Below are 25,638 nucleotides of genomic sequence, written 5' to 3'. Positions count from 1 at the left end.
TTGATTTAGATCTGTTGTATCTATAATAGCACACATTTATTCATGATGAACCGCGTATCTGCAGACTCTCACAGTGTCAACACATGATTAGGATCACCTTGATTACAGTTTTCCGAGGTAGCTGCTTCCATTTTCTTCTACCAATTGGTAACCAGGATTAGAGAATGTGTGGCAGACAGCTGTGACTAATAGAGATGGGGCTAATAACGCTCGCCGTGATTGATGGGAATATGTTGGCTCTGTGGTCTCATTGTTGATCCACGATAAGCCGCGAGCTCGCTGTTTTTAGCTCCTGGAGATAGCATTTAATTAAGTCGGGGCGGTCGAGTGGTGCAGCGGGGGGGGGGGGGGGGGCTGCGAGCTTACAGGTGCACTGTCCAAACAAGTCACTGTCACACTGGGAGGGATGGACAGACACCGAGAGAGAGAGAGAGACAGAGAGAGAAAAGAGCGAGTGAGAAGTGAAGAGAAAGTGAGAGAATGAGAGGGATTAAGAGAAAGAGAGGGTGATAAACAGAGAGGGGGCTGACAGAGAGAGAGAGAGAGAGAGAGTACTGCAGGCTGCATGCTGGAGTGATCAGCCAGACCGAGAGCTCTGAGCCCGGCTTCACCGCCCGATCATTCTCGCGCCGCGAGGAGAGGAGAGGAGGAAGCGTCTGGGAGGCAGGAGAAGTGTGGCAGGGAGGCGGTAATTAAAGGAGCGACGGAAAAGTGAAGGGAGAGAGATAAGAGTGAATGAAAGAGGCTGTCGTTGGAGAAGATAAAGAGTGTGAGGGAGCGAAGGAGGGAGAGGGAAACGCGTGAGGCACGGGAGATGGAGCGACTCGTTCATCCACGCCCCTCACTGTGGTGAAGCAAGAGGAGAAAGGAGCCAAGGAGGCAGAGAGACAGCATGCGGACAGGGGACGGAGTGGAAGGAATAAGTGTTTGTGTCTGGCTCAGCGTCTGACCATGAGTATGGGCTGGCTTGAGGATGGATCTGGATTTCACCTACGTGCCTGAGAGGGAGGTTTTCTCCCCACTCTTCGCCCCGTGCTCGCTCTCCCTCCAGCCCTCCGAAGCCTGGAACTCAGTCCGGAGGCGTGGGACGCGGGGACCCATCTCTTCGCCTCCTCCGATCTCCGATTCTTCCTTCCCTCCATCTGCTCTCTCACTGACAGCGCTGCCAAGATGTGAAACGGAGAGCAGCGCACAGGTAGATCCACTTGCACGCGTAGTTTCAGCCACTGAGCCACCGGTGGTGAAGAGGTAAGCCGGGGGGGGCAGAAAAAGGGAGGGGATGAAGAGAGGAGCGGAGTTCTCGGTGTACCAGGGGGGCAGCCCGGCTCGACGGCCTCCCCAGCCGCTCCCCGACAACCTCAACCTGCGGATCAAGCAGCGCTCGCTCACTAACCTGACCCTGCTCAGCGATGGCGAGCAGCGGGTTTACTCCTTCGAGCTCGACGACCCGCCGTCTCGTCTCTCCCAACCCCAGAACTCCTCGCCGTACTCGTCCTCCGCGCAACGGGCAGGAGGCAGTCTGCAGGGAAGCCCCAGGAAGGAGGCGGTCACAAGGGGCGGAGGTGTGAGGGGCACCAGAGCTCGATCCCTGTCGCTCTCCCTCACCAAGGTGCTCTCCCAGTCGGAGCACTCCCTCATCCCGGTGCCCTGGCGATGCACGGCGGCGGGCGGGCGGCCGCAGCGGGCGTCGTACGGCGGCCACCCGAGGACCGAGCTGCAGCGGAGGTCCAGGGAGGGGGCGGGGACGGACGAGGAGGGCAGCAGCGGGCGCTCCGACGAGGAGGCAGCGGCAAGCAGGGGAGGCGGGAAGCAGGGAGGCAGGGAGAAAGACGGAGGGTACTGGGCAGAGGAGGAGGTTTCAGGGGGGGGGCCACGTGAGGGAACGGCTCAACTGGATAAGGAGGTGATCCTCACCATGCTGGGCGACCTGGAGCAGGTGCTGCACACACAACCTCGCCCACGTAAGTTAACACTCGGTGAAATGACTCAGGATATGAACATGCATATTTTAAATATTACTCATAGAATTTGTTATTTGCACTCGGCCAACATTAGAGGATTATCATGACTTGGAATTGGAAGAAAAATATACATGATGATGTTAAGTTTTGAAGGGGAAATGTGACACTATTAGCGTTTTAAGACATTATTTAGACGGAATTTGTGAGAAGAGGCTCTAAAAGTACATGCACACGCACACACACACACACACACACACACACACACACACAGATGTTGTTCATGCATCCTCAAACACAAGATTTACCAAAGCAGCAGCAGTTTGAATTTGTTGACAGATAACATGTTTACATCCTTGTCATTAACTGTCATCGTTGCAAACGAGCCACGCTGTTGTGTGTTCAGCACTGGGAGGTGCTGCACTGGGAATTCAGCAGACGACCTGGTACCGTGCTGTACCTCAGCAGCAGCTCTATTAACTTCTGCCTATTTGTGCAGGTGTAATGGAAAATTTGCCACCGTAAGATATGCTCTAACTTCCCGTGAGAGTAAAGGGACGTGTGAGCGGTGGGGTTCAGTTTATGAGACGGACAGTTGTGACGGAGAAGATTTTTGCGACTGCACAGCAGGGTGAGCTTCAGCACTGAGCAGATTTGAGCTGATTTCCTCTCAGCAGGTTGAGGCATGATGCAGCATTAAACCGAAATACCTTGAGCTAGAGATGATGGAAAATCAACACCTCCTCTGCTGAAAAAGAACACCTTTTCTTACGCTTGCCTCCCTCTCAGCCTGAGTCACGCAGCCGAGGTGATCAATATCTCATTATTACACCTTTCTTTGTGTTCACGTGTGCAGCCTCATCAGAGCTACGTGTTCACACAGGTGCTTTTCTTTCCTTTTTGCATGTATGCACGCCTCCATGTGTTTATGCCTATATTTATATGGGTGTGTCAGATACCAGTCCAGTTGGTCGAGAAGCCATTTTCACATTTAAAGAACTCTTTCAGCCCGTCAGAGTTGGTCTTCAGAGTGTTGAACTGCCATCATGACAGTTTGCGCTTTCAACCTTGGGGACCCGTTGTCGTTGCAACCCGATATTACGGCAAAGCGTGTCACACACGCCCGTTGGTCCAGCAGACGTTACTTGTCAGTGTCACGTTTTGCCTCACCGATGCGTGAAAAGTACGATTTATTAGGTTTAGGCACTAATAAACACGTAGTTAGGTTTAGGAAGAGCTCATGATTCCGGTGAAAATAGGTCATTTTACGCAAGTAATGTCAGATAAGGCACTCAACGTACTTTATGTAAATTAAACATGTTACGTTGTGTACGTAACATACTGACAAATCCATGCTGAGTTTTGTTTTTGTGAACACCTGTTTTCCCGGTGAACGTCCGGTGTTTGTTCTCTCCAACCAACCCTAACCTCCTCCGGCTTTGGACTTCTTTCTTTGAGCCTCTTCATACCTGCGTGTACTTTTCACGCTTTGACGAGGCAAAACGTGACACTGACACGGTATCCTCTAGTGGACTGACGGCTGTATTACACGCTTTGGAGTGATGCCGGGCTGTGTCTTATACATATTAACAAGCTCTCAATGGGCTGCAACACACATTCACCAACAGGTCCATGAAACTGCGCGTGGACTCGTCCATCTGTGTGTGCATTTGTGAGAGGCACTGCCAGGCTTTTTTAGGCTGATTTGAAAAACCCTGCTGCAACAAGGGTGTAGCTGGTTTACAGTTCTGTCTAGATGTGTGTTTCTCTGTGCGTTGGCATGCGTGTGTGTAAAAATTAGATGACTGGGATGGCACCCTAATAATATTCAGCTGGAGCAAGTGGCATCAGTTCCAGCTCACATGCATTATTGAAAGAGAGAGGGAGAGAGAGTCAACTGGCACATGAGCACCGACTGCTACAGCACAGTGTGTGTGTGTGTGTGTGTGTGTGTGTGTGTGTGTGTGTGTGTGTGTGTGTGTGTGTGTGTGTGTGTGTGTGTGTGTGTGTGTGTGTGTGTGTGTGTGTGTGAATGCGGCAGTCCTAAATGGCAGCCATTTGCATTATGTTGTGTCAACTCTGTTTCAAGCAGCATTTGTTCAACACCCCATGCGTGAGTGTATCTAAGTGTGAGAATCTCTGTGTGTACCTTCCCTCCTGCTGTGCCCTTTTCGACCACACACACACACACACACACACACACACACACACACACACACACCAAGTCTCAGTTTTGGCTGCTTCCTCTCCTCACCCGGCCAACATCAGGACATCAGCTTGAATCCAAACAAATGCGTTGTGGCTTCTCACCTCTCCACAGTGTTTGGATCCCGAGGTGGAAACAGCAGCCGGAGGTGTGTGGGAGCAGCTACTGCAGTGGGCCATTAGGTGCTCGGGATTTAACCACACACATGCCTGCTTGTCCTCCTGATCCACCACAGGGAGCTAAGCTGCTGAATTGCATACCTCAATTTTGTTTTGGAATGAATATCAGTTTTCTAATGCAGAGAGCCTCTAATATAGTGTTGGTTTTGCCTGTGGGATGCAGTTTTAGCTCGCCGACAGCTCAGGTGAGACCTCCGCTGCTATACGGCAGATAAATGCTCTCACACACAAAGGAAACACATAAATGCACACACACGCCTTGAGCTGCTTCTTAATGCCGTATGAAGTGTCCATTCATGATGGAGACTCCGGGGCCACGTCTCTTCATGTCACTTTAAAGTGGTATTGTAATTGGATCTGGTGAGAGGAGGAGGAGGGTTGAAAAGCAGAGAACATGTCAGGAAAGGAGGAAGAAACTCTTGATGGTGATGCTTTGAGTTTGTGGTACCAAAGAGCTCACGAGGTGGATCTTCCTTTTTAAAGTAGATGCAACCTTCGGAAGAACAGCCGAGCATACTGTTGTGGGATTCAAACGGAGCATCTTTGTGTCTCATGAATCCTCCATCTTGACAGGAATGAATTCAGGGAACAGAAGCTTTTGCGAACACAGTTTCATGTATTGATACCTCCCTGATTGGTAACTAGCAGTCATAGACTGAATATAAAATGGAGGGATCAGAGGTTAAGAACCACATTGACCTCAGATAACCTTCAGTCTGTGTGCTCTGCACAACCAAAACATGACCTCAATTATACCAGGCTGCTCTTTACTCTGCCAGGTCACACACAGCACAGTGCAGTATAATTGAGGTCAAATCTTGTTAGACTCTTATTTTTAAAAATGTTTTTTTTTTAACATAGATATTGGACGGTTTCTGGAATTCTTAAAGTTGAGTCTTGTTATTGATGGCAGGGTAAAACCTATGCATCTCCCCCTTTCTTTTTGTAGTTGCTTGCTAGATGTCCCTTCATGTTTTAGTTTATTCATTGGCATTTTAAAGCCTTTAAAAAGACAGATGACTGGATTGAATGACAATGAGGGTTAGTTGTGGCTGTGCTCTGTGCTTTTGTGACTTTAACCTTCTTTTTAAACAAGGTTTCTTTACAAGAGAGACATGGCCTCAGCTGCTGTGTCACCCATAAGAATTACAGCATGTAAAACATTTATAACAAATAACAAAGAAGGTATAGCAATATAACTTTAATAAATTCTGAACAGGTGAAAGGACAGACTTGAATAAATCCAGTGCCACGATCACCGGGGCAATTTTCTGCAAATTGTACCTGTTAAACATCGTGCACTGTGACACAGCATACACCAAAACAGGAAGACTGCTGTCAGTGTGCAAGATCAGCTACGTACCGGCAGTGTTGTGGTAGTCTGTTCGAATCTAATCATATTTCCAGTGTGGGGACAAAACAATAGGATCTGTCAGAGTGCCGATGAAAAAAAACACAGCTCCATCCTGCAAGCTGATAGAAAGTTTATCCAAATGCCTTGAGGTCAGCTCTGAAAATGATTTTTGTGTATTTATAGTTGTCCGGGGAAAACTGGCTTGGCATTTCTGCTTATTTTCAATACTCTTCTGCTTCATATTCCATCGTATAAACACCTCAAATGTTTTTTCTGCCCGTGGCACCGAGCTGCGCCCCGGGAGTCGCCGGGGGCCGTTTCAAACCTCCAACCTACTACGGAGCTCATCTGACCCCATTTGCCCCGGTGACTGTAATCACAGTAACTTGCTGTCAGTGTGTCTGAACTCAGCATACAGAGCACAGCTTCTTGCACTCTTACACACATCGCTCTGTATTGTACGTCATGTGCTGGCTCACTCATCTCCACCATGGAGACAGTTTTCCTCTGGAAGCACCTTAAAACTCGACAGCAATGTGACCATCATCCAGTCTGTCTAATGACACTTGTTAATTACCCTTTCTGTGGTAGCCGCCCACGGACGGAGGGCTGGTTTGACAAGCTCACAGAGAGGCTTAATTGGAGCGGACAAGCAGATAGTGCGGTGTGCGCCCACTGCTCGCCGTTGCCCACTCTGTGCTTATTAGCAGCATTCCTTCAGAATAGGCCTAATGCGTCGGTGAAACAAGCGACTTCATCTGTAAACCCGGCAGTGAGGAGAACATAAAGCATATGAAGTGCTTCCTGGGCGGTCTGCTGCTCTGGGGCGACGCAGGGAGAGACGGCAGCGTCTCCCAACGCCCCTGACAGAGAGGCACGGGAGCTCCGATGGAGTTTTCGTTTGCAGGCACGACTGTGTCCCGAACTCACTGACAGATCGCGTGGTGTCATGGCATGACATTCCTGCGTCAGCCCGAAGGAAAAATGTCAATACTGCGTAAAATAATATGTCCACTTTATAAAGCAAAAGATGTGCATGTGGTGCGGGCTGACAGGCTGATGTATTGCGCCGGGTTTTAGGGACGTTTACCCGCGCCGGCTGTCATTGTGATTGGTCATCATTCTATTCCCCCCCTGCTGAGACGTTCAGTGACATCCAATGAAACGCTGTCAGATGACCTCATCGCTTCTTGTATTGTGTGTCTGAGCGCGTGTGCTGCTGTTCGGAGTGTGTGTGTGTGTGTGTGTGTGTGTGTGTGTGTGTGCGCAGGTCTCGGCCCTCTTGATAAATCATATTAAATGTGTGTCCGCAGGAGAGGACCCTGAGACAAGACGCATGAGGACAGTGAAGAACATCGCTGACCTGCGGCAGAACCTGGAAGACACCATGTCCAGTCTACGGGGGACACAGATCAGTCACAGGTAGGCACACACATGGTACAGTCCATTACTTATTGGTAATGTGGAATGACTCGATGCGCTGCTTTTTTGTTTAAGAAAAAGGGAAACAATGGATTTGTTGGGATATTTCTGGGCACACGGACATTTGGTGGAAGGGGCAACAAGAGTTTATATCTAGTTTTGGAGATTCAGCAGCATTATAATGTCTGGTTTTTAGTCAATCTGTTGGAATCTGCTTCCTCATGGATCATTTGTTTTCCATCTTGCGAGCCAAATGTAAAAAAAACAAGCTCCAATCTACTTCTTTAGGTGGAATTAATTCTTTCTACTTTTACTGGCATTGGATTGTTGCTATTTGTGTGTTGTTTGTTCAGTCGGCTTCAGAGATCTGAACCCCAGCTGGGGTTTCTGCAGGACTCAAGCATTTTCAATCAGACGCCGTTTCACAAAGAAAGCAAATGCAGGCAGAACCGACTCAGCTGCCAGTGGTTATTTTCGGACACCCACACCTTCTGCCGTGACAGCACACGGCCAGACTGAAGAGACTTATGAAACACAGCTAGAGCTCATTGTTTGTCTGTGGGATATTAAAAAGGACTGTTTTATTATAACCAAGTTAGGAACATAAAGTCAGTGAGTTCAATTTCATCAGCCGTTTATTCACTGTTTGTCTACTTATCCTTAAACCTACTTTAATTTTGACCGATTGGAGGCAACTTATTTGCTCTTTATTAACTCATGAGGGAAACGTCTCGCTTTTAAATGCCAAACCCTTCTCTGTGTTCACAAACTACTTTTTAAGTTTGTCAGTCCGTCGTTTCATGCTGAGAAGGCAGTATAATAAGTTACTGAAAACCATAACTATGACATATTATTATCACAGTTCAATATGGGACGGAAAACAACTGCGCAACATGGAGGCAGATTGTGAATCGACGATGAAATTAACTCACAAACAATTGGTGCGATAACAAAAACCAGACAGGTGAACACAATCCTGAGAAAAATAGTACGAAGTCCAAGCAGGACGTAAGCTGACATAATGCTTGAAAAAGCAGCAGAGATCCAGGAAAACCAAATCACAGCTCCGAGCAACAAAGACTTCAGATGTTGATTTTGGACAACGACTTAATGATCCAACAACTACTAGTGGCAGCCTGAGAGAGTAGACACACTGACTTGCTGCAGCTGAGCCAGATTGGGTGAGCAGGTGAGGTGGGCGTGGCTGAGAGACAGAGACGAAGGACCTCTGGTGGGTGGAGGGACACTGGGAACAAACCAAATAACCGGGAGACACAAAGACCAAAACCATGACGATTATCACCGGATATCTGCTGCACAACGTTGGTGTTGAGAGTCAAATAAATTGCACGCTTGAAACCCAAAACAAGAGCTGAACGATGCTAAAACACTCCATAGAACTCAGGAAACTGCAAAATCGTTGGTTTGATCCGAGCAGCAACCTACCGTGACGTCATCCATTGGTTTGTGAACTGCGTTTGGATGAGCGGGGGAGGCGTGGGGGGTAGGGGGAAACTGATTCCACGTCTAATATCTAGTTAATGATGGGATTATTTTCAGATGGATGTCAAGAAAACTAAACAGAAGGAGTGAATTTAGTAAATGACCAGGCTTTTTGGAGCCGACCCCCTGCAGCCATCTGGAGTATTGTACAGTTCTGCATTGGCTTCAACTTTTCAGACCCAGACCCAAAGTTATTGGTCATAGTAGTTTTAATTTAAGGAATTAACGTTGTGCTGCTAAAGTGACCCTGAACTCCTGTTCCTACGAGCAGATATGGAAAATGAATAGGTAAAGAGAAATGTAGAAACACCTCTGCTTATAAGGAAAGGCCGTCGGGGCATCTTCTGAAGCATGTAGGTACATATATGGGATGGAATTTTTCTTCCTATTCCAGAGAGCTGCGGCTCCTTCCAGTGTGGCATGCTCAACTTCCTCAAAATGCGTCACAGCCAAAACAAAAGGCGCACGCTTTTCAGTGGACCCACACACGCCAGGACTGAACCACTGAAAATAACCAGAACCTCCTTTGTGGCCACAGTTATATATCGCAGAAGCAATTATTGAAGTCAGTCTCCTCGTGCATCCGTCGTCCTTGGCAAATAAAGGCAGTTCTGATTTTGATATCTCTGACTCACCCATCACGCTGATCCACCATGGAGATATGTCTCCAACTATTAATGCTGTTCCCTCTATTACCATTTTCTCCTGCACATTTCCCGGATGATCGCAGACGTCACCTTCCCCGCCAGCCGGCACGCGTGTAATGACATTCAGGAGGTTGATAGACAACCAACACATTTAAATGGCCGTCCCATCTACGGGCCGCGGGCGACGTGGACACTCTAACAACACCACATGAAAAGGCGAAGGCAAAATGATAACCATTGGTTTATGTCAGCTCCCCGGGCAACGCTTCCCTGCTCATCTCTCTCCTTCTCCCTCAGTCTATTATTTTGTGTGTTTTGCCCCATTTACAGAGGAAGATGGTGGCCAGGCTGCTGACAGCCATGACAGATGGTGGTCTGCGTATGTGTGTTTTCTACTTCTTTATTCCTCAGAGGAGCCTCATCCAGGCTCAATCAATACAGCACCACAGTCTGAGCACCACATTTAATCCAGTGGGACCCACAGGGTTGGAGTGTGAGATGTGTGATTGGTTTGAGTCTCATTCACATGCATCAGATGCACGGGGACAGGCGGCATGAAGTGTGGGGAGGTAATGCATCTTCATACCTCTGCATTAGCTTTGTATTCGGTGCCTGTGTGTGTGTGTGTGTGTGTGTGTGTGTGTGTGTGTGTGTGTGTGTGTGTGTGTGTGTGTGTGTGTGTGTGTGTGTGTGTGTGTGTGTGTGTGTGTGTGTGTGTGTGTGTGTGTGTGTGTTGGAGCACGGTAAGTACTGGTTTCATGCACAGTGTTTCCCTGAGGCAGACGGCCCTGCCCGGGTGGAATGTGTGCTTGTCTCTCCCCCCGTTGCGTTTTTAAAATGCTGATGTTCTGGTCTGATTTTCAGCAGGTTGAGGTTTGTCCATTGATGACATAATTTTAGGCTTTTATTGCGCATTTTTTTAGTCACGTAACCAATGCAGTTGTTATCAACTCTAGTCACCTGTGTAAACCATCTGTTCTGCAGAAGTGCCCTAAGCTGCGATACCACCGGGTACCACTAGAGGTCGGCTCCAAGAAGCCTCCGGCGCCATAAACTCCCATTCAACTAGTCTCGTAAAATTCTCAGTGAATACAATTTCTCCACTAGTTGTCTTGTTGTGGTTAGCTAAAGTCACTCCTTCTTATTAGTTTTCTGCTGGTCCTTATGAAAATAATCCCCTCAGTAATAACAAAATAAGCTTCAAAAAGCCGTGTATTGGTGAGCGGGACGAAGCATCGCTGGGTTTCCAATCAGATTCACCGCTCGCCCAAATATGGTCACTACCGGCTCTAAACCGCTTGGGACTAGCAAGATAGCGCCGGCCTAATTACGAACTCAAGGCTTCATAAGGGTCATTCACAAGCCAAAGGGTGACGTCACTGCTGGTTGCCACTTGGTTCTGCTCCGCTGCACGTCTGTAAGGCTCCGCCCCGCCCTGCATGAAACACGGACACTCAGCAGAGCCGACAAACAGACAAATTACAGCGACTTCCAGAGACAGAAAAATGTATGAGCAACTCTCACACCGAGCTGAAATGAAACAGGAAGTAAATAAATAGTTGTTACTGGACGCAACTGCAGTTCTATGAGTACCTTTGTATTTTGGTTCTTTCAGGGGGGGGTTGTCCCCCAATGGCGCGGCAGCCCACTCTACCAAGACAATTATATAGGAAACACTGATGCAGCAGCTCCTGTGAAACAGTCTGGGCCGCTGCAGCTCTCAACCATCAGATTGTATGTTGAACGGGAGATGTGTCGGACGTGTTCATATTCTGAATGTACGGAGAGACTCGGAGTCTGCATGCCAATTCTGTCCATGACAAAAGCCCCGGCCCGGCCATCCTAATCTCTCTGCCGGATAAGAAATGGCTGTAATCACCATGAAGCTTGGAAGCACCTTTGGTAATTAATCACTGTTATGCTCCAGTAGACATGACTGTCATATTCATCACTCTGTCCTTCTCCTCTTTGGGGTTCTCCCTTCAGACCAGTTTACACCACAGCCATACGTGATCAAACATAAAGCATTCGACATGAAAACACAACATCGCAGCCTCACCTTCATCGCCTGTTTCTTCAGGGGTAACTAGAAGAAAACTTTTACTTGTCAGAGATGCAAGCAATTGTCATCATTAAGGCAACAATTGTAGTTGAACCCATTTGTGCTTGTGCATGAATCATATCAGAAAACTCCCCCACTGCGTGTCACTCAATGAATGAAGAGCAAAAACTGTTCTTTTCAGGATGCCTGCAAGAGGTACGTTTTTATTTCATTGTTTTATTATCAGCATACAAGCAGATTAGTTAAAGTGTGCCTTTGAAAATAGTATTTTTTTAAATTTCCCTCGAAGCAGAATCAGATTTAGCAAGAAACAGTGTTTTATGGGTTGAGGCTTCAAGATGCATAAATATATCCTTTCATTAGTTTCCTATTTCAAAGGATTTTACATCATTTTCATGTCCTTTATTAAAATTGACATTGACAAAATGGCTTGAAATGATGGAGCACAGTTATCTGTTACCTCCAAGGAAAATCTAAATTAAAATGTAAAAAATGTTTACTGTCGCAAAACCGCTGTTGAATGGCAGCGCTCAGTGAAATCGGTTGCTTGTGTTACCTTTGGCTGTCATTGCTTATCAAAGTCACATGTGGATGTTATTGCCGCTGTAAGCATTTTGCAGTGTGGTATTGTACCAACGCGTGTAATAGACCCATCAGTTGATATAATACCGTGTGAGTGTCATGTTTCACCTCGCCAAGACGTGAAAAGTGGGAACATGTGTGAAGAGTCCTTTAAGAAGGTCATGGGATAAGTCGGACTGAGCAAACACAGGAAATTTCACCCAGGAGAGCGGTGTTTGAATCTGAGAAGGCAAAAGATAACGTGATTTTTAAGGAATGAAGTAATTTGGTAAGTAAGTTACTTACATAATCGCAGATATTTACTATTTTACTAAACTTAGCAGTTCGATTTTTCCTGCTTTAAACCTGAGGCGCTTTTCTCGCTTAGTCGACACATAAGATGACACCGTATCCTCTAGTCGACCGATAGGTGTATTGCACTCTTTGAAATGATACTGGGCTGGAATACTGACACAAAATACATTCAGGACAGATGTTTTACCCATCTGTCTTGTCCTATATGACTAAAAAATATATATATCCAGCTAACCAGCATGCCACAGTTCCCAAAGAGGAAACAACAAACTCCAAATATTGTGATGGAATTAAACAAGGTTTTATATAGTGTGGTTAGAAAACCAACAGTTTAAAAATACATTACTAATTTGATCAGATATTATCAGCTTTTCCACCGTGGGACTTGTATCGTCATGTGCTGTATTTCTCTGCTTCACTTTGTGTCACAACTGACTGAGTCCAGTGAGTCCAAAGTGAGGTGCAGCTAGCTGGAAGCAGAAGGCAGCTCATGTTACCTAAAATTATTGACCCAGTTGAAAGAGCTCTTCTTCCTCCAGTATTTGCTGTGGTGAAGCTACAGTTTCACCAGCCCCGAAACAGTTCTCATTGAAGTGACCTTTCTTTGCTCCTGCAGTCATCACAGCAGCCTCACATCCGCAACATTGTTCAGAGATCCAGATGTGTTTGTGCCTCCACAGACACTTCATATTGATAAAAAAAACAAAAAAAACATTTAATTTCCCACCACTATTTCTTTTTTCTATCCACACAATGATAAAATGGTATCGATTGACATTTGAAGGGAAATGAAAAAGCTGCACTTGTGAGGAAATGCTGTGATGCTCAAGGACAAACCAGCCACGGCGAACAGAGCGGGGAGATCTCCCCTGCTTACGTCTCCCTGTCGGCGCCGGCCGGAGGGATCTTGGTCTCGCGAGGATTCAGCAACCTCCTGATGACATTTGGAACATAATAGCTTCACCGGGTCGTGTTTATTTATTTTGTGTTTACACTCACAGAACACAGAGAACTGGGCGGGTTAAATTATTCATTGCTTTGGAATTGAGGAGATAGCTGTTGGTCCAATTTGAGTGCATGAAAGCGTTTCAGAAGCGAGCAGAATTTTCTTTTTTTTTTCTTCTTCTTCTTCTTAAAAGTGCTGACACTTCAATACCGAGCAATTCGCACTGATTGCAGCCCAACAGTAAAAGTAAAATTCCTAAACTACCACAATCCCATGTAACTAACAGTAATGATGGGTCACCGCCAGAGACACTTTTCAGTCCCCGGCGACGTTCTTGCGAGGCACCTCTCGAGAAGATGAGTTTTCAGTCTATGATGGAAGATGGAAAGCGACTGTTGTGATGTGAGAGAAACGTGGTCGTGGATCCTTTAACCGATTGAATATCTGCAACCAACTGCTCTGAATTGCTCCAAACCAAGCAGGCTTGAACACCTGCCAGGGCTGATGCCAGCCTCACTCCTCACACATACACACCGAGCGGCTGGAAAATGATTTTCATTTCTAAAAAGAATAAGTCACATTCTGTAGAAGCTCAACACCACGCCTGTCAGTGACGATGCAAAACTGACGAGGACATGGAAGAACCTGAAGTCCTGACAAACGGAGTAGGGCTGTCGCGTTTTCCAAACATGACTTTCAAATGAATATTGAATGACATGCAATTGGTTCATTAATTTGAACCCCGCCCCCGCGTTTCCAGCAGCATTAACGTGTCACAATATTACTTTTATGCAGCACTGTTTAGTCATACAGTGACAGTCAAACGGGCGCACGTAACGTTGTTGCGCTGGTCGGCGGTGTCTCCGCTGCCTCACTTGGGTGGCGAGTCGACATCACAGCAACATCTGTGTTTGTTACATCTACTTGTACACGCAGCTTCTGACAGGTTTTCTGATGCTGAATTGTTAGAGCGCCCTCTACTGGTTGACAAGACAAACTACTTCAAACGGTCTGCTGCGAATATGGACAGTAAAATATGAATCAGAACGGGTCATTACAGCTCGAATGTTTATAATGTTCGAACCATTGACTGTATCTAAAAGTGGACGTAGCTTTCAGGTCTGAAAAATAAGCTGCCTTCAGCTGCAATACCAGCGAGGGCCGATGGAAAAAAAAAAAAAAAAAAAAGCCTTCGGCTCCATAGAGTCCCATTCAACTAGTCTCATAAAATTCTCAGTCAATAAAGTTGTCATCGCAGTTTTTTTTAGCTGAAGTCACTCCTTCTTATTAGTTTTCTGGCCTTCCATCTGAAAATATTCATATCATTATTTCCAAAGTAAGCCTCAAAAAGACCTGTTTTTGGGGGCTTGTCTGTTTGATTGACAGGCCTGTGGTGCAGTCAGGTTACAGCTATCGGTGGGCGGGACATAGTATCAGATTGACTGCATCCGGGCCTTGACCCCTCCCCCCCAGCTCGTCCAAATATGTTGACTTCTGGTTTCAAACCGCTCTGAACTAACAAGATGGCGCCGGCCAAAATTTCAAAGGCTCCATAACGTCCGTTCACAAACCAACGGGCGACATCACTGCTGGTTGCCACTCGATTCAAACCACTGACTGTGGTTCAAACAATTGTTTGGATTTCAAATTAAAAGCGACAGCCCTAATTGAGAATAGAGAATGAGTGGACCGAGAAGCGGGTGCATCCATAGTTTGTTGCCAATTAAACCTCAGTATCTGGCGGCGAGAACACTCGAGTTCAAACCAGCTGCCTTACCTCATGAAAGAAACACTGTGGCGAATATTGTACATGACACTTGCGCAGTGTCTTTGAAGTGTTGCTTCCCCGATCGGTGAATTAACCTACCGGAGAACTAGATGTTAAAACTCTGAGCTCATTAGCCGCAGCAAGAGAAACTTCCCGTGTATTTATATCCAGCATTGCTCAGCAATAAGTTCCCCGCTGTCAACATGGATTCTTATCTCACTCTGCTCGTGGCGAACCACACAGTAGTCTTCTTCAGGATTTATTTTGGTTGTAGTTTATGTCCAATAGTGTGGTGAAGCAAAAATTCTCTAAAGCTGCCGGGTTTATGGGAAATGTGGTCTTAATTGTCTTAAATGTGGTAAGTTGTAAAACATCTCTTTTCCCGTACTTGCTGCTCAGGCATATTCTTGCTTTCAATGCTTATTTATCTCAACACCGGCACACACACACACACACACACACACACACACACACACACACACACACACACACACACACACACACACACACACACACACACACACACACACACACAGTTGCTCTCAGTTTATCTGTCTTTCTCTCTCTGCTGTGTGCAGATAACGATAAGCTGATTTAGCGAGCTACACTGTGTACGAATGGTTAAGTGATTTTGATTTCAATACCGTGGTAAATTGACTGCTGTATTTCCATATGTTGCTGCGATCACATGACAGATAAGCATTATTTTTCATTTAATTACACTCTATAATGTGGCATTTGGCTCGTGTGTGTGTGTGTGTGTGTGTGTGTGTGTGTGTGTGTGTGTGTGTGTGTGTGTGTGTGTGTGTGTGTGTGTGTGTGTGTGTGTGTGTGTGTGTGTGTGTGTGTGTGTATTGATCTCAGGAGGTGTTGATGGAGATGTGTTGTGAGTTAGGTTGGCACCGCTGCCCTTCTCTTGTCTGCATTTGGCATCACAGGGGTGCAGCTTTCTGTCCTTTCTCACCAACTGGACACACACACACACACACACACACACACACACACACACACACACACACACACACACACACACACACACACACACACACACACACACACACACACACACACACACACACACACACACACACACACACACACATGCTGTGCTCACACCTCTCTCACTGCTATGTGTGAAACCCTGCTTCAAGATGTCATTGCTTTTGTCCCCTAATGAAGGCCAGCGTACAGAGGCAGGCATCGCTCCACATACTCAGCTCCTGTCCTCCTCTTCAACTGCAGCATCATCTGCGACATTCATTTTTTAACCACTAAAATGTCTTTTATCCTCCAAAGATAAAATATTATCACAGCCAGTACTTAAGAAATTGAATGCTGTCTGCTTATACTCATTTATGAGTAAGTGCTTGGAGACAATACATGTATTTACATCAGATTAAAGTGTATTTACTATCCAATCCTGAAAAGCATGTGGTAGCCTATTTTACTAGTTTAATATAGTAATACATTGCACACGAACACAACAGGCACACAAAAAGCCATAATCCTCTTTATATTTTCACTTCTATTTCAATATATCATGTAAAAAAACAACGGACTGCACATTAGCAGCTTCTCCTTTAGGGCACATATCAGTGCAGCTGCCTGGTTTTGTATGTGGTCTGTTTTTTGAATGCAGTGCCGTCTTTTTCCCAGCAGAGAGAGCTCAAGCGAGGCGCCACCGCTGGCATGCTTTGCTCTCCGTGTCCAGATACAGCATGCAAGTGGTCAGGAGTGTCTTATATGTCTGTCTGACTCATTCGCTGTCCTTCTATCACGCTGTGTTGCTTCACTTGTGAAAAGAATTGATCAGTCGGTTTGGATTCGGCTTACCTTTCATGAAAAAAAAAAAAAAAAAGATCTGACAAGATTTTCTTTAACGTATGAAAGTTGTGTGTTCGCATTAAATGTCCACGTGAGTAGATTTGGAGAAAAACTGACTGCGGTGGCTGTTGCTTCACTAATGGAGGCTTGTCAGGATGGTGACTCAGTCCTCTTTGTCTCCTTACATCAGGTGTCATTCTTTGTCTCAGCTGCATCTCTCCCACGCAAGATCTGTCTTTCTCAAGTTCTATTTTATCTTAGAATTTGGTTTTTAGAAGGTGATAGAAATATTTAGAAACCCTGGCTGGAAATCAATAAATATCCCTCTATAAAACTTTAAAAAACAAATATTAATTTGATTAAATTTAGAGATGCCAGATGAAGTCATGATGTAAGCTTTGTATGTTGGAGATCATTCAAAATCATTCATGCTGTCTAGTTTACGTTCTCTGTTAGCCTCATCAAACCTGCCACTCACATGATAGAATGTAAATGACCATTATTATAAATGATCAGATGGCAGAGTTGATTTAATTTTTATGACAATCTGAAATTCAAGAGGTTAATTTCACTTTGCTGATAAACCTGACTTAGATGTTCTCTTCTGTGACATTTCAAAAGTTTCTATTACATTACATTACATTTAGCTGACACCAGCATGATCCAAAGCGACTTACACTAAGTACATTTCAACCATGAGGGTACAAATTCAGAACAACAACAATCAAGAAAGTACAATTTTCTTCAGGATAGCCAAACTTCAAAGTGCTATAAGTAAGTGCCATTTTAAGTGCTACTATTCAAGGTAAAGTCTGAAGAGGTGTGTTTTTAGTTTGCGGCGGAAGATGTACAGAGTTTCTATAAAACTAACTTGATGGTTGGGTGGAAACTTGTCTGTCTTCCTCTCTCCATGTGATGGTCTGACGTGTGTTCTCATGGGAGCCTTCACATTCTTCTCTTATCCCCCTCGAAGTTAACACACTGGAAGAAACAGCTCTTTAGGAAGGTCACACACACACACACACACACACACACACACACACACACACACACACACACACACACACACACACACACACACACACACACACACACTCTAAGGGAGTGGCACTCAACTCAACTTTAGACAGCTCCTGACTGAATTTATGGCTGATCTTTTCACCTGGATGATTTGCCCTTTGCACAGCAACGCGCTTCTTATTTCTTCAGTGTCTCAGACTTGTTATTTTGTTCTAGACACTTTTTTCCAAGACCCTCAACACTCCTTACAATGTTTAGCAACAGCTACTGTCTGCCTTGTGAGAACAACCATGCTGATAGTCCACAGTGTTCCCTGTATTTTGTCAGAGTCAGAATAAATCCCCTTGTTCTCTTCTTCTTTCTTCTTTTCTGTCCTCACAGTACCCTAGAAACGACCTTTGACACCACGGTAACCACCGAGGTCAATGGGCGGAGTCTACCAGCCCTCTCCGCACGCTCCTCCCCCATGGCCTGGCGTCTAGGCCAATCCCAAACCCCACGTCTCCAGGCAGGCGACGCCCCCTCAATGCCCAGTGGCTATGCTGCGCCCAGGGCGAGCACAACGGGCGCTGGCACCGCCGCGGGGCGCTACAGCGGGCACCCCGACCCCTCCAGGTTTGTCTACAGCGCCCCCCTGAGGCGAGCAGCCGCGGCAGGGGCGAAGGGGGCGGAGCAGGGAGAGAAGGGAGAAGGAGGGCTGGAAGGAGGGAAGCAGATGGAGGTGGCAGGGTACATGAGTGATGGGGACATCCTAGGGAAGAACAGCCGGATGGATGTGATCACCAGCGGGTAGGATGAGCACCGTAGCTTCCTCTGACACACTGACTAACTACCAGAATTACAGATTTATTAACATATGTAACTAAAGAGTTTAACTTAGAGATGACAAATGAGGGATTATTGTGTTATTTAACTGGTCGTAACTGAAAAAATGTTTAGATTTACCCTTTACATCTAACAGCATATCGAGCATACAAACTGACTGTATTGTTTACTGTAGACCTCAAAGCGATACTTATTTGCTATCTAAAAAAAAAATGATACCACTGTCATGCCTTAGCAGCAAATATGAAGTTACGGCCAACAGACAGTTGGCTTAGTTTAGCATGAAGAATGAAAATAGAGGGAAACGGCTAGCCTGGCTGTGAGCCTGGATCTGTCTGAAGTCACAGTCACTGCTCCTGGCCATGAAATATTCCAGCACATAGCCCCCTACGAAACCACATCTTATTGTTTTTGCACTTTGCTTTCTGACTGATCAATCCAAGGAGAGACAGAATGTTAATGTGGGAGCTGTAGAGGATTTTGGCTCATTTGGACAGAGCCAAATGATTTGTTTACTGTACAGACATGAGAGTGGTATGAAGTAAGTGAATAAGCACACTTTGGAGACATCTGTTCTGGGTTTTGTACCCTCATGGTTGAAATGCACTTATTGTAAGTCGCTTTGGATAAAAGCGTCAGCTAAATGAAATGTAATGTAACCTGTCCACTACTGCGAGTGATAGCAGGCTTCAAACGAGCATTTTATTTTCGATTTAGTACCGGGTTTTTTGTGGCATTTCTAATCATTGATCAAAGATTTATGTTTATACGACTATATTCTCAGAATATAGCACAAAATGTAATCGAACCTACCAATTTGTATGTATGTAATAATCCTATCACTAACTTTCCTTCTAAAGGAGGAGACATCGCCTCTAAAAAAAAACAATCGATCGGCCCCACATCGTTTATCTTAACTGTTTTTGACAAGCTTCACATTTCCATTGAGCACCACAGTGTTCAGTCCTGATATTCATTGTCAGCTGTGTATTCATACAGTCCCCAAGGCCTCTCTTATGCTTCTCCGTACATTAATACAAAGCGCCTGCTGACATCCACCAAGGCTGTCATAGGTTCAAACAATACATTTACGTGATCCTCGAGGACACTCGCTACACTGACAGATCACCTGAATCAGGGAAGATAAGTTAGTGTCTTCCACAAAAACATCACGACGGCGAGAACGCGGTCTTCTGACCTTCACTCACGCAACAGCAACAAAAGCCTGGAGCGAGTGGGAGATGTTTTTTGAAAGTGCAATTCACATTCCACACACACGCACCAATGGGAACACACCCTCCCTGCTGGCATCTTAAGATATCCTGAAAAGAGAGAAGCGTGAGGGGGAAGTTAACTGAGGAGTGAAACATCTGTAGGATTAAAGATGTGTCAGAACAGAAACTGTAACAACATCTTGGGAGGGAAAGGTGATTAGCCGAATGATTAGCTCAATTAACTCGACGTTAATGGTCCCCGTGTCCGATCAGCCGTGTCCGATAGCTATCTGGCTGGAGCTTCAAATCCTACCGCTTGCTCACCGCCACATACTCACTCACAGATAACTCACTGAGACGTGCAGCTTTTTTTTTTTTCTGAGTCTACACGTACAGTCAGAACAATGCTCATTAATCAGACTTGTCTATCAATCAACCAGAGGAATAGTTTCTCCTAAATTTAGTTGAAAAAAAATCTGTTGTTTTTCTGTTCATTTTATGCCAAACTGAGGTTGGACTCTGATTCTTTCTCCTCTCACAGATACCTAACAGACGGCGGCCTCCATCTGTATGCACGCAGCGCGGGCCGAGCCTCAGACGCAGCTTCTTCCCGGGAAGTCTCCCAGAGAGGAAGCAAAGAGATGCAGGGCGACGTCGACAGGTAAGGATGGAGTCGGCTTGTTTTTCTGATGCCTCTTTGATCCGTCTGTGGACTGCACCCGGGGTGTAGCTCAGGTTCCACCGTTTTTGAGATTCATCCAAAAACGCACCGAGAGATGAAAGTACTTTGTTTCATCTCCACATTTGCATACAAGTGTCTGCATTGCAGTTTGGATCGTTGGCGCTTAGCGGATGTTCCTCTCCACAGCATCTTGCTGTGAGTTCTACAGTAACGGTGGCTTCATTAGTGTCCTTTCATTCTCGGCTGCAGCCTGGTGCGTGTTTGCAGGGGCAGAGTCACCAGCCTGTGCTTTGCAGGCGGGGGGATGCGTGTGCGTGAGAAAAGTGATGCGCTGTGGTGAGAATGGCAGAAAGGTTGAAACCGTATTAACTTCTCCTGACCAGAAACTGCAGACGTGTCTTCTTGAGTAACTAACCGGCTGCTAAAGCATCAAGCTTGTGAACTTGTAACAACTAAACATTCAAAAACAAAGAGGGAACATTGGGGATCGAGCTGAACAAACTAGTAGATTTGTCAAGTTGATAAAGTTAAAGAATCATTTATCTGTATGTCCTGTTGTGTTGTGAAATGCAAGAGTGCTGTTTGGGTTTTTGTGTTTGTGGCGAGCAGTGCTGGGGAGTAACTAGTTACATGGAAGTTACTGAGAAAATATGTTATTGAATTACATGTACAATTCAAAATGTTGGTGAGTTACATCTAAATATATTCAGAAATCTGAATCAGAAATACTTTATTCATCTCCACAGGGAAACCTTTCTTTAATATACTTTAAAATGTAGAATATAATATTCATTCTGTTGCTTTGCGTCTTTTCACTGCACAGGAATGTCTTCTGTCTTCGTCTGGACAGGCGGCATTCATTTGTGAGCTCAAACTTTGAGCCTCGTTTTTGATTGGTTGTCTAGTTTGAATTCACACCACCTCGTATCTGGCAGTCGTATGGTTGTACATTGCTGTAAGCAGCCACACCGAGGCGGTTGGCTCTGTTGTCAAATAACACGAAGAGCTATTTAACAACTGTGAACAGTTCTCAGCCCTGTTGATGGTTCTGTCAGCACTCAGTTGACCTGAGTGTAAACTCGGTTTGAGGTTATGGGGATTTAAAAAAAAAAAAAAAAATGTTGGTGGTTGTGCTTTAAGATCTAAATATTTCAATTTGAATTCAAGTTCTATTGAAGAACTTTTAATAAACGTTTGACAGTAATCAGTGCTGAGTTCCGTTGGGAGGTTTATGCAGACTAGTTTACATTTATATCTTAGGACTGTTCAGATTTATTGGCCGGTTTAAATCATCTTTAAGAAAAGTCATACAAAGTCATCAAATAAAGAAATTCACATTACTTTGATGAAGGCAATTACAATATTTACAGCACTCATTACATTTTTTAACAGCGTAATGTGTAATCTATTACATTACAAAAAATAACCTTCTTCCAACACTAAACACAGACGATTACGCAAAACCAATGTTCCAGTGAACTGTCATCAGTAGGACTTTTTCACGTGAAGTTCAGGGAATAAACTGGAAAGAAGGAAACATATACATCTGTAATATTGAAGATACTTGCTTGTAAGATAAAAATGCAAAGCATGAGAGAGGTGAAATGACTTGAGTGCTTGAAGAGGTGACGGAGGTTAAGAGCTGCCGGCCTGCGACGGACGCTGCAGCAAACATACAGTATCTGCTCTGCACCAAACATGTCTGCTTGACTCACCACCTTTACTCAATGAGAAAACATCAGCAGAAAGTAGAAAACAAGGTCATGTCCTTCAGAGGTGAACGTCAGGGCACGCCCTCCCACACACACACACACACACACACACACACACACACACACACACTGCAGAGACATCAAAGACTGAAGGAGGTGAAGAGGAAAAGACGTGCTATCGATTCGGAGCTGTCAGCCTGAGATGGTGATGACAGGCCTTCAGAGAGGCTGCTGGCAATCGACTGATGCAGTGACATTTCCCAGTGTCGCAACTTCAACTTCTGCCAACATTTTAATGACCGGCAGTGTTTGGAGGAGTGGGAGGTCTGAAAGGGAGTCAGATACGGCTCTCAGGAATTAGCTGGCTTTTGTTATGATGCTTTAAATTTGACTCGAAGCCGACACGACAGCCTGCAACCAGATTATTCTAAACACTGATATAAAGCCGCATGTTTAGGTTCTGTATTCAGATCATTGAGGACCGGGATGACTGGATCTTTGGGAGTGCTAAAAGTGCATGGTTACATAAATCAGGGTGAAGTATGACTCGGTGAGGGGCGGGGCGGTGGGGGTCCAATCATATCTGTGATCGTCCGAGCGCCGAGACATGCTAGACCTGACCGGAGGTTCAGAATAGGAGGTTAACTTGCCCTCCAACCGATCTGCCTGTCAGACTTGACACTCGGGCAAAAGGATGGATCGGATCAGAATAAATATGAACGCCGTGGACCGTCTCAGCCTCGCCCTGTTTTATGTCTGAATATTTTGCTCAAAGCGTCTCTCACCTTGCCCTGACATAAACCCTAAAAAATGTGCTATTCCTCAGCTAAAGTCTGTTAGCGCTTTGGGCCTCGGGGGCAATGGGGCAATATTGATGCCTGCTTCCCCCGAAGACACCTGCAGGCAGCAGATTCCCGATAGGATCAGAATTTCAACTCTGGTAGCCTGTTTTTCCTTCGCTCCTTCCTTTCCCCTCACAAATCTATATGACTGTAGCCTCCCTCTGACATGTACGATTGTCAGAAGCTGAGCTGTCACTTCCCGCTGACATGTGACAAAACTCAGGGGGGAAAATTTCCGAAGCAATCGCTCACGCTGGGCTTCACACCTCAGCCCGGCTTTACCTCGGCACGATCCACCTTCCATCTTTATCCCAAAGTCTTCTCTTCCCCATAAACCCGGGATTGAAGTGAAATGAGCGGCGGATATAGGCCCCAGTTCAAACAATCACGTTCGCTGACTTTCAAGAACTTTTTATCTCCTCCAACGTGCGCGCTGGCGTCCCAGCAACGACTAATAGGAGAGCAGCATTTATTCTTCTCCTGCTAGTGACTCCAGTTCTGATCACAGCCGTGTTTCTCATCTGTAGCTGTCTTGATTATGGTTGAGTAGGAGCTGCCTCTGGATTTGGCAGCACGTCTGTTTTATTGCTGCTTCATTTCAGCTCCTTTATTCAGGAGAATATGTTTGACTTATTTTGAGCCATTAGAAAGAACAACAAAATGCTTCAGTCAGTAGATGACTAAAGGCACGCTTGGGCAAGCTGGCGCATCGTGTATCTTTAATTGGCGATATTCAATCTGTATAACATGAGTGCCATTATTTTTTTCTCTTGTTGTAATCAAATGTCTTGCTTAATCGGTCTAATTGATTTTTGATGAGTCCCCAGAGGAAATATTTTACCTTGATGCACTCAGTTGTAGATTTTCAGAGATTTTCAGACTTAATTGAGGAAATAAATGGCCTCAACCACAGAAGACATCATAGCTGTCTTCTGGCTGCATTGCTTTCTTTGGCAGATTTTAAAAAAACAGTTTGACAGTCCTGCTTTGATCAAACTAACAGCTTCTGATTAGCTGCAGGGAGATACTTCTTTGCAGCAACATATTTCCCCTTTATGATTTCTGAGCTTATTAGAAGTAGTTATTTTCCCCAACCTTCCCGAGGCACCTTCCTTTTCTCGCCGAGGCGAGCCAAAGCGTGACGGTAACACGGTGTTCTGGACCGACCTGCGTAGTTCACGCTTTGGAGTTACACCGAGCATATAGAATGGAGGGTTTGTGTCACGGATTGTACACCAATATATTCCTTGCAACAACTGTGCATAAACAAAAACATCCACAAGGACCGTTGCTATTGATACAAACTGTACTGGACATATGTGTACTCCGAGAAATGATTCGAGCTGAGGATTTAAGCTGCTTTTGTGTGATCGCTGAATATAAAGTAGTTATTTTTTTCACCAGGCAGAACTGCACAATCATTGTTCTTTTATCAGTAAAGCAAAGAATTACTGGTCATTAAAATTCTCCCCCTCTTCTCTTCTGGCCTTTGGTTTACCTCTCTGTCATTAGAAATAATTGGGATAATACACACACACACACACACACACACACACACACACACACACACACACACACACACACACACACACACACACACACACACACACACACACACACACACACACTTCCTAACGCACCACCTTGATGGAGCATGAACAGAAAAGTGTGCAGGCCTCTCTGTCCAGTTCTCCGGGCACACTGGCAGCAGCAGACAGACTTCCTGGGAGGTGGAGAGAGTTGGACTCGGTCTGTGTACATAAACCGAGGCTCCCATGAGGCTCATTACGCTTCACGCTTCTTCTCCGGCCGTAACGACTCCCCTGGCTGCCGTCCATGGCGGCTTTATCCCAAAGCAACACAGCCCCTCAGGAAATGCATGTAAATGACTCATCATATGGAGACTCATGGCCAGCAGGTGACTGAAACCATCTGGGACTGGAAGCGTGTGTGCTTACGTTTGCTGCAGAGGAGCTTGCGTTTCAGATCGGTGCACTCTGTTGCACTCTGCTGATCTCCATTGATCTTGATCAGTGTGAAGCAGTCTCTGCTTTCCAAATGTCATATTATACTATACTGCAGCTACTGTTGTATGTCTGCAATCGGGACGTACTACTTCATCATTAAGAGGCGCCTTGAACTTTGACACTCTTGGTCGTATCTGTCGCGATCCGTAGCGCAACGTTTGAAGTCAAAAGAGAAAGGATGCGATTTGGAACGAGTACGCTTCGTTTTAATGCTTCTTCTTCTTCTTTTTGTGGGCGGAGCATTAGCGCCACCAACTCTCTCGGCGGCTCAGTCGATGTGACATATCTTTCGTCGCGCAAAGGATTGTGGGTCAGAACAATTCGAGTAACATGCCGACCTGCATACTGTAAAATACGACCGGATGGAGTAGAACATCCTGGTACTTTTGACATCCTATGTTTAACATACTATGTATGGGGACATACTAAATCTTTTTTCTGGCATAGTAAATAGTCTGGTAAGATGGATATTGGAACGCAGGCAGTTTTGTCTCTCAAGGTGGTTGGCATGGAAAGTAGAAGGAAAAGATGAGAGGTCGAGATTTATATTTGAGTGCCTTTATCACCATTA

General features: G+C 45.5%; 1 protein-coding gene across 5 annotated transcripts in view; it reads left to right on the top strand.

Moving 5' to 3' along the window:
• Positions 1 to 25,638, top strand: part of nav3 (neuron navigator 3) — a 212,302-nt gene that overhangs the window by 124,751 nt on the left and 61,913 nt on the right. For 3 of the 5 annotated variants that reach the window (XM_069700177.1, XM_069700175.1, XM_069700179.1), the window contains exons 10-12: positions 7,011 to 7,119; positions 18,147 to 18,554; positions 20,346 to 20,465. In XM_069700177.1, coding sequence (XP_069556278.1) covers positions 7,011 to 7,119; positions 18,147 to 18,554; positions 20,346 to 20,465 — 637 coding nt within the window. Of the gene's footprint in view, positions 1 to 379; positions 1,962 to 7,010; positions 7,120 to 18,146; positions 18,555 to 20,345; positions 20,466 to 25,638 lie in introns of those variants that run through there. The other 2 variants (XM_069700180.1, XM_069700178.1) reach the window with 2 other exon arrangements.

Source organism: Brachyistius frenatus, unplaced genomic scaffold, assembly GCF_029030835.1.
Source record: "Brachyistius frenatus isolate BFR_SWC_R1_liver_20210118 unplaced genomic scaffold, ASM2903083v1 Contig_32, whole genome shotgun sequence".
Taxonomy (NCBI): domain Eukaryota; kingdom Metazoa; phylum Chordata; class Actinopteri; family Embiotocidae; genus Brachyistius; species Brachyistius frenatus.
This window is presented reverse-complemented; position numbering and strand designations above follow the sequence as displayed.